General features: G+C 42.0%; 1 protein-coding gene across 1 annotated transcript in view; it reads right to left on the reverse strand.

Annotated features, from left to right (window-relative positions):
- Positions 1 to 6125, reverse strand: part of LOC117464632 (integrin beta-4-like) — a 33443-nt gene extending 27318 nt beyond the window's left edge. Inside the window, exon 1 of the mRNA XM_034107162.2 lies at positions 6078 to 6125. Coding sequence (XP_033963053.1) covers positions 6078 to 6125 — 48 coding nt within the window. The remainder of the gene's footprint in view (positions 1 to 6077) is intronic.
- Positions 6126 to 10728: the final 4603 nt, after the last annotated feature.

Here is a 10728-nt window from a genome sequence, read left to right on the forward strand (position 1 = left end):
ATCACTGTACACTGTATACCAAGGCAGGTTTACCATCACTCTCTGTACGGAGGCTCAGTCATTGGTACACGTTTATCTATAAAGCTTTGTTGGGTAAACTCCCGTATTATATCTGCTCTCTGATAACACAGAGAGTTGCAAGCAGCTATTGTCTGAGGTCACATGATGTAGTCTTGTTAGATGTGCCAAGAGCAAGGACTGTCTGAGGTGAGACAGCTTTTATGCGCAGCTCCACTTGCTGGAACAATCTTCAGCAAGAATTGAAACTGAGCAATCTCATTCCTCTGCATGTTTTTAAAGCTAGGCTAAATGAAATGCTTGCTGATACAATGGGCACTTGTAAATGTCTATAACTATGTATCCTGTAAATATAATGTATAATGTCCTTTATTGTTTTATGTTTCATGTGGAACCTATATGCTGCAGGTCTCCCTTGAAAAAGAGATCTATGATCTCAATGGGACCAATCTGAATAAATAAAGGTTTGAAAATAAAAATTGTATCAGATCCATTTGTGGCGGACGATATTTATTTGTGGCGGACGATATTTATTTGTGGCGGACGATATTTATTTGTGGCTGGCGGACGATATTTATTTGTGGCGGACGATATTTATTTGTGGCTGGCGGACGATATTTATTTGTGGCGGACGATATTTATTTGTGGCGGACGATATTTCTTTGCGGTGGAAGATATTTCTTTGCGGCGGACGATATTTCTTTGTGGCGGACGATATTTCTTTGCGGCGGCCTGCCACACATAAATCAATGTATGGAAACACAAGCCTTCTTTAAGAAAGCGGTTACCTGGTCAGGTGGGTTATTGCTGTCGCCACAGATAACCTGCTGCGCTTCAGAGGTTTGAATCCCACATGTTAACGATGTGTCTGCACTGATTGAGTTATTGATCGAAACAGGAAGCAGCTGATGAACAGATGGAGGAGAGAGATTACTGACGGGCTGCTGGAGGGAGATAAACACTGAGGCTGCTGGGTAATCAGGTTAACGAGGGAGAGGACGTCCAATCAGGGGAGAGAGTCACGAGTCTTTGTGAGGAGAGGAACAGACGGATAATGATGACTTCTTTACACCAACATGTGAGGGGAAAGAACGCAGATATTACAGAAATGCTCTTCAATACATCGCGTCATGCATTGTGTCCAAGTGTTTATATAAAAACAACAAATCAGGGAAGACAAAAACGACATTTTCTTTTGTATGCACTTTAGATTTCCTCCGTGCGTCACGGCTTTGAACTCCGAACACTCAGACCTCCTGCCTGGCGCTCATGCACGTGATCAAACAGACCATAATAACCTCTCTGTGTTTCTGCTTCAAAGCGCTTCACTCTCAGAGACCCGTGTTACACTTATTGCCAATGTAGTGACACACACACACACACACACAAACACACACACACACACACACACACACACGCAGAGTGACGTGCAGACCCAGAGAGATCTAGAGAAATATGTTGGTTATCTTCTGGGTTTTCTGCACACATTGCGAAGAGAGGAGACTTTTGACATTTGAGAGGCTGCCGAGTGTTTGAAGATTAATTGGATGTGAGGTTCGTCTTCGTGCATCAACGCTTATTATATCCTACAAGTGGATATAAGTTGCATACTGTGCATCGACGAGGGCAGAAGAAGGGTCGAAACAAAGATGGAAGTGTGTTTAAACCATATTTATTTTCCCCAAATAAACTTCTTGCCTTTTTCAAAAGCCTCGTGGATAGGTGAAAGCCCCGGTGCCTTTGCAGCTGGCTTTGGATTCGCCGCTAGTTTAGCAGCGCAGGCGTCTTCGTACGCTTTGAACACACCATCGTAGCCATGGCGATGTTTCAGGCGACTGATCAGGTTGGAAGTATTATAGCTCGTTGCCTTTTCCCTCCTCGTGCAACTTCTGCATGTGTTAATACGAATAGCAAGCGAACTATCTCACTCTGGAACTTTGAAATAGTCCCATACTACCGACGACATGTTTGTTCGCTGTCCTGGCTTCACGGCCGCACGGCATTTACGTCACAGCCAGGCACGAGTTAGGGAGCGCTGGATTTGTGAAAAACTCCCCTCTTCCGAAACCACTAACACCACAGTACTGGCACAACGGGAGGAGCCGAGTGAAAAACAAGCGCCCCTCATCCCAATCCACCCACACCGCAGGATCTCTTTCTTTTTTTTACCCAAAAAATACATTGTATATTATCGGGGCTATTAATACTTTTATCGGGTTTATCGGGATGACGTCATAATTCCTAATATCGGACGATAATTATCGTGCACCACTAATTAAAACTTCTCTTTTAGGCAAATGTTTGTATTTGTTTCTCTTATTTAAAAAGCCACATGGGCCAGAAACAGAGAGCAAAGTTTAGTGGGAATTTTTCACATTTTTGTACTATTTTTTATTTGTTTTTTAAAGTCAAACACATGTTTAATTAAGTATTTACCAAATCATCACTGAAGCAGGTGCACAGGATGAACGGTCATGTAATCAATGACGAGAGAGATAGCATTGATCTATCTATATTTACTCCAGTGAGATTCCCTCATAGCAACACGTCGACAGTAACTTATTTATCGTGGTTGTTGAGGAATAGATCCTCGATGCCGCTCACCTAAAACCATCCCATATTTTCCTGCAGAAATCCACGTCTTAAACGAAGCTGTGTCCCTGTCACGTTTAATCATTCTAAATGTGTGCAGGGAAATGCAAGCTGCTGCTTCAGCTTTACAAACAACGTGCCGTTTCTGTCCTAAACGCCTCCGATAATCCACAGAGGCTCTCACACCGACACACCTCCTCTGAAGCTGAGCACACTTTATGCTTTCAACTCGCCTTCATAAAAGAAATCAGTGAAATGTCTTGAAGAAGAGGGGACACATGTTGATGTAGAAGAGACATGAAGAAGAGGGGACACATGTTGATGTAGAAGAGACATGGAGAAGAGGGGACACATGTTGATGTAGAAGAGACATGAAGAAGAGGGGACACATGTTGATGTAGAAGAGACATGGAGAAGAGGGGACACATGTTGATGTAGAAGAGACATGGAGAAGAGGGGACACATGTTGATGTAGAAGAGACATGAAGAAGAGGGGACACATGTTGATGTAGAAGAGACATGGAGAAGAGGGGACACATGTTGATGTAGAAGAGACATGAAGAAGAGGGGACACATGTTGATGTAGAAGAGACATGGAGAAGAGGGGACACATGTTGATGTAGAAGAGACATGGAGAAGAGGGGACACATGTTGATGTAGAAGAGACATGGAAGAAGAGGGGACACATGTTGATGTAGAAGAGACATGGAGAAGAGGGGACACATGTTGATGTAGAAGAGACATGGAGAAGAGGGGACACATGTTGATGTAGAAGAGACATGGAGAAGAGGGGACACATGTTGATGTAGAAGAGACATGAAGAAGAGGGGACACATGTTGATGTAGAAGAGACATGGAGAAGAGGGGACACATGTTGATGTAGAAGAGACATGGAGAAGAGGGGACACATGTTGATGTAGAAGAGACATGAAGAAGAGGGGACACATGTTGATGTAGAAGAGACATGGAGAAGAGGGGACACATGTTGATGTAGAAGAGACATGAAGAAGAGGGGACACATGTTGATGTAGAAGAGACATGGAGAAGAGGGGACACATGTTGATGTAGAAGAGACATGGAGAAGAGGGGACACATGTTGATGTAGAAGAGACATGGAGAAGAGGGGACACATGTTGATGTAGAAGAGACATGGAGAAGAGGGGACACATGTTGATGTAGAAGAGACATGGAGAAGAGGGGACACATGTTGATGTAGAAGAGACATGGAGAAGAGGGGACACATGTTGATGTAGAAGAGACATGAAGAAGAGGGGACACATGTTGATGTAGAAGAGACATGAAGAAGAGGGGACACATGTTGATGAAGAAGAGACATGAAGAAGAGGGGACACATGTTGATGTAGAAGAGACATGAAGAAGAGGGGACACATGTTGATGTAGAAGAGACATGGAGAAGAGGGGACACATGTTGATGTAGAAGAGACATGGAGAAGAGGGGACACATGTTGATGTAGAAGAGACATGGAGAAGAGGGGACACATGTTGATGTAGAAGAGACATGGAGAAGAGGGGACACATGTTGATGTAGAAGAGACATGGAGAAGAGGGGACACATGTTGATGTAGAAGAGACATGAAGAAGAGGGGACACATGTTGATGTAGAAGAGACATGAAGAAGAGGGGACACATGTTGATGAAGAAGAGACATGAAGAAGAGGGGACACATGTTGATGTAGAAGAGACATGAAGAAGAGGGGACACATGTTGATGTAGAAGAGACATGAAGAAGAGGGGACACATGTTGATGTAGAAGAGACATGAAGAAGAGGGGACACATGTTGATGTAGAAGAGACATGAAGAAGAGGGGACACATGTTGATGTAGAAGAGACATGAAGAAGAGGGGACACATGTTGATGTAGAAGAGACATGGAGAAGAGGGGACACATGTTGATGTAGAAGAGACATGGAGAAGAGGGGACACATGTTGATGTAGAAGAGACATGAAGAAGAGGGGACACATGTTGATGTAGAAGAGACATGAAGAAGAGGGGACACATGTTGATGTAGAAGAGACATGAAGAAGAGGGGACACATGTTGATGTAGAAGAGACATGAAGAAGAGGGGACACATGTTGATGTAGAAGAGACATGGATGTTGATGTAGAAGAGACATGAAGAAGAGGGGACACATGTTGATGTAGAAGAGACACGAAGAAGAGGGGACACATGTTGATGTAGAAGAGACACAAAGAAGAGGGGACACATGTTGCTGTAGAAGAGACATGGAGAAGAGGGGACACGTGCTGATGTAGAAGAGACATGGAGAAGAGGGGACACATGTTGATGTAGAAGAGACATGAAGAAGAGGGGACACATGTTGATGTAGAAGAGACATGAAGAAGAGGGGACACATGTTGATGTAGAAGAGACATGAAGAAGAGGGGACACTTGTTGATGTAGAAGAGACATGGAGAAGAGGGGACACATGTTGATGTAGAAGAGACACGAAGAAGAGGGGACACATGTTGCTGTAGAAGAGACACGGAGAAGAGGGGACACGTGCTGATGTAGAAGAGACATGAAGAAGAGGGGACACATGTTGATGTAGAAGAGACATGAAGAAGAGGGGACACATGTTGATGTAGAAGAGACATGAAGAAAAGGGGACACATGTTGATGTAGAAGAGACATGAAGAAGAGGGGACACGTGTTGATGTAGAGAGACATGAAGAAGAGGGGACACATGTTGATGTGGAAGAGACATGGAGAAGAGGGGACACATGTTGATGAAGAAGAGACATGAAGACGAGGGGACACATGTTGATGTGGAAGAGACATGGAGAAGAGGGGACACATGTTGCTGTAGAAGAGACATGAAGATGAGGGGACACATGTTGATGTGGAAGAGACATGGAGAAGAGGGGACACATGTTGATGTGGAAGAGACATGGAGAAGAGGGGACACATGTTGATGTGGAAGAGACATGAAGAAGAGGGGACACATGTTGATGTAGAAGAGACATGAAGAAGAGGGGACACATGTTGATGTAGAAGATACACGGAGAAGAGGGGACACATGTTGATGAAGAAGAGACATGAAGAAGAGGGGACACATGTTGATGAAGAAGAGACATGAAGAAGAGTATTTGTCCCGTTATTCCAAGGACAGAACAAATGTATGTTGTTTGTCAAACTGCAGAAAAGGCATTTTAACCTCAAGCTAGAGTTAGTGAAAACGTAAAAAATGTAGTTACACATAAGTACGCGCTTTTACAGGTTCTCAAAGTCGCTTTACAGAGGTAGTAAAAACCAAAAAATCACTAAATATAGAGATATAGTAAAAATCACTTTAAAGGTGGGGTAGGTAATTCACTTCAGAAACACGTTGTTATATATTAAATGCTTTGACAACAAATACATAAAGAAACATCATCAGTGGAAGCCGTAGCGCTGTAAAAAGCACGACCAATCATCTGAGCCGGCTAAAGTAACTGGATGGCCTACCTGCCTGTCAGCCTCCCATCTGGGCTCAAACTGACCTCGTGCCCTCATTGGTCGTGTGTGCGTTCGTGTGTGTTGGGGGAGGGGCTCTGTGAGGAAGTCTGGAATTTTTTCGGTTGTGTATTTTTGAAGAAGGGAAGAAATGGAAGAATGTATTTTTTAGGGCTGTCAATGCGTTATTAACGCGTTAACGCAAAAAAAAATTAACGCCACTAATTAATTTAACGCGATTAACGCATGTGTATTTTTTTTGCGCGGCCGCCCCGTAGTTTCAGAGCGCATCGAGTTTAAAATACCATCTGCTGACAGCCCCGCTCCTGCCGCCCGCTTGCAGCAGACCACACTTCCACGCTCACCGGCAGGCACCGACTGGCCATCGGGAGGACCGGGAGGGTGTGTGTATGTGTGGCCCGAGCGAGAGAGAGAGAGACCTTAGTGCATTGTTGTTGTTGTTAGCATCTGGTGCTAGCTAGCTGCGCTAACGGATATAAGGAGCTGTTTAAATGAAAACAGAGGAGCGACATTTCGCCACAACTGCGCCGAGCACTTGACTTGATGCAGGAAGCCGACAGCGGGACTTTGGAGGAGAAGTCAGCACACTCATGATTGCAGCGTCCAGGCAGCTCCCGTTCGAGCATATGCCTTGAGTTGCACATAGCTCCAACGATCCAACACACACACACACACACACACACACACACACACACACACACACACACACACACACCATTTGTATTGAATGAGAGAGGTTCCAGGTTGTTGTGTTTAATATTCATGAGAATATTTGTCATTGTTCAAATGATAATAAACATTAGCATAAAGCATATTTGTCCACTCATATGTTGATAAGAGTATTAAAAACTTGAAAAATATTCCTCTAAGGTACATTTAGAACAGATAAAAAATGTGCGATTAATTTGCGATTAATCGCGATTAACTATGGACAATCATGCGATTAATCGCGATTAAATATTTCTAATCGACTGACAGCCCTGTATATAAAGCTTAAATATGTTAAAAACTGTGTTAAAACTGTGTATGGCATAGTCATGTATCGTATAGTCTAACGCTTTAGCAATATAAACAGGATGTATAACAGAAATCCTTACATGGGTACTTTTAAAGACCTTTGTAGCAAAGTACGCACTTCCTGTTTCGAGGAGATGAACTTTCTACGCACTTCCTCTTTCGAGGAGATGAACATCTGTTATGCACTTCCTCTTTCGAGGAGATGAACATCTGTTATGCACTTCCTTGCGGGAAGTGAACATTTAACCACAGCAACAAAGAAGGACACCTCTAACGCATCAGCTTGCACGCACAGGACGTGACAAGCCACGTGACAAACCACGTGACAAACCACGTGACAAACCATGTGACGGGCCACGTGACAGAAGAGGATATAAGGAGACTGAAGAACATTGGAAATCAGTTCCTCTTGAACTCAGCAACTCTTGCAGAAGACCGAAGAACCCCCGATAATAACTAGTAGTGGGGCAAACCTAGACCCCAGATATAACATATATCTGAGCAAACCTAGACCCCAGATATAACATATATCTGAGCAAACCTAGACCCCAGATATAACATATATCTGAGCAAACCTGGTCACTACAGAACATTAAAGGTGGGGTATGTAATTCACTTCAGATACACTTGTTATATTCCATGGAATGCTCTTAACGTCCCGATAGCAATGAATATCTGAAGTGCTTTGACAAAAAATCCATAAAGAAACATCATCAGTGGAAGCCGTGGTACTGTAAAAAGCTCAACCAATCATCTGAGCCGGCTAAAGTAGCTGGATGGCCTACCTGCCTGTCAGCCTTCCATCTGTGCAGAAACTTACCTCGTGCCCTCATTGGTCATGTGTGCGTTCGTGTGTGTTGGAGGAGGGGCTCTGTGAGGAAGTGGCAGATTTCTTCCGGCTGTGTATTTTCAAATTCTAGCGCACTCGAGCTGGTTCCTCCTTTCTTACCGACCTTTAAGATCGAGCATTGTACCTATATTTATTTTTTTAATCGACCATACATTTTGTTTATGTAAATAGTTGACAAAGGACCTCACAGATATGCTACAATTTTCCAGCATGTGTTGATGACTTTGTCAAAAGAAAAACGTTCAAAATCATGTCGTCTTTTCTGTGCTCCAAAGAGTTGTTGAATTAAAATCATCCTGAAAGACAGGAAGTGATGTCATGACTTTCAAGCTATAAAATAGTAATAATAATTCATTTATTTTATATAGGCGCCTTTCAAGGCTCTCAAGGTCTTCAATTAGGATTCAAGACGTGTTAACCCTTAGATGCCCTGAGAGTGGCTGGACCCTACTCTCTTCCATAAGTGGATCTAAAAGGACCCGTATTAGAATACCATGTGTTTTTATGCCATTTTTGTCATTTTGGTTTAGAAAAATCACCTGTATAATATTTAGTATTATATTTTGGTTCACACTAGAAATATTTTATATTTAATTTTTCACTATTTATAATTTTAGACATTTTTTTTACATTTTGAAAAAAAACGTTTTCCCAGAGAAAATGCATGCGGGTCATTTTTGATCCACTTATGGAAGCTCGGGGTAGAATACAAAAACTACAATTTCTTTAAATGTTAATTTAAAATGTGAATGGCATGATATCCAAAACATGTTTTTTGAGGAACAGCTGGAATATGAAATGATAAAAAAATGTAATTCCAAAGATACTCTTAGAAAACCACCTCACCGGGTCAAAAAGACCCACTTATGCATCTAAGAGTTAAACAACATTTTTACACTTGAAAATGTTTCATACTTTTCGAAGTCGAACATAGTTTTTTTGAACCGTCTACAAAAACACGTTGAGCATAAGATTCTAGCAGGTTCACAGAAACATTGGTAACTGTATGCATTTAGTTTTTTAATACATTTTGCAATAATAATAATAAGAAAGGTTTTAGACGGGAACAGCTGCAGCATTGTGGTATCCCTTTCTCTGCAATATGATGTCTCAGATTTGAAGCTATAGGATGACTGACAGGTAAAACCACTCGTAATAAAACCTGAGTAAATCTGAGCAGGGCAAAGGATGCTCGTCTTCAGATCTTCCGTTAACCGCTCCGGTGTTTTACTCAAACTCACGCTGAGAAACCGAGCTGTGATTCCACCGGGTCTGATCTATAAATACGAGGCGCAGAGGAGGAGATTCCTAATAAGAGGAAATGAGAGAAGAAGCTGCAGGGAGAAATACATGAAGCCAAAAGGACTGAGGACAAGCCGGCGTGAGACTAACGAGGACAGAGACACTTCATTCATCAAACTGCATGTTCAATAAGGGGCGTTACTAATTAGGATTCAATCAAATCTCCACAAACACAGACGACTAATTCCTCTAATTAACAATCATTAGAAGGATTCACACGTTCCCGTGCAGCTGAGAGGAGCAATTATTTATAAATATATATAATTGTAATAATTTTAGCCTTTTATTGCAATTCTTTGACTCCTTATGTTTTTATATTTTTGTTTTATTTTATGTAAAAAATGTGTTATCTTTTATTGCATATTTTACTTAAGTTAATCAATTGTTTTTCTTTTATTTCTTGTATTCACAGTTCTACTTTAAAGGTCACCCATCGTGCTATCTTTAGGCAGTAGCACAGCTCTCAGATATATACAAATATATATAAAACATGTCTGAAGTGTTTTGCTCCAAACACCAAACAGATCATTCTAGCCACGCCTCATATCCCTCTATTTCACTTCCTGTTTCTAAAGTGCTGATTTGGGGATAAAGCTTTAAAGAGGAGGGGGCGGAGCTTATGCGGGACCCGGCAGCTACCGTCTAAACTAACGTCCAGGCAGCTCCCGTTCGAGCATATGCCTTGAGTTGCACATAGCTCCAACGATCCAACACACACACACACACACACACACACACACACACACACACCATTTGTATTGAATGAGAGAGGTTCCAGGTTGTTGTGTTTAATATTCATGAGAATATTTGTCATTGTTCAAATGATAATAAACATTAGCATAAACATATTTGTCCACTCACATGTTGATAAGAGTATTAAAAACTTGAAAAATATTCCTCTAAGGTACATTTAGAACAGATAAAAAATGTGCGATTAATTTGCGATTAATCGCGATTAACTATGGACAATCATGCGATTAATCGCGATTAAATATTTCTAATCGACTGACAGCCCTGTATATAAAGCTTAAATATGTTAAAAACTGTGTTAAAACTGTGTATGGCATAGTCATGTATCGTATAGTCTAACGCTTTAGCAATATAAACAGGATGTATAACAGAAATCCTTACATGGGTACTTTTAAAGACCTTTGTAGCAAAGTACGCACTTCCTGTTTCGAGGAGATGAACTTTCTACGCACTTCCTCTTTCGAGGAGATGAACATCTGTTATGCACTTCCTCTTTCGAGGAGATGAACATCTGTTATGCACTTCCTTGCGGGAAGTGAACATTTAACCACAGCAACAAAGAAGGACACCTCTAACGCATCAGCTTGCACGCACAGGACGTGACAAACCACGTGACAAACCACGTGACAAACCACGTGACAAACCATGTGACGGGCCACGTGACAGAAGAGGATATAAGGAGACTGAAGAACATTGGAAATCAGTTCCTCTTGAACTCAGCAA

This window comes from Pseudochaenichthys georgianus, chromosome 19, assembly GCF_902827115.2.
Source record: "Pseudochaenichthys georgianus chromosome 19, fPseGeo1.2, whole genome shotgun sequence".
In the NCBI taxonomy this organism is placed as follows: domain Eukaryota; kingdom Metazoa; phylum Chordata; class Actinopteri; order Perciformes; family Channichthyidae; genus Pseudochaenichthys; species Pseudochaenichthys georgianus.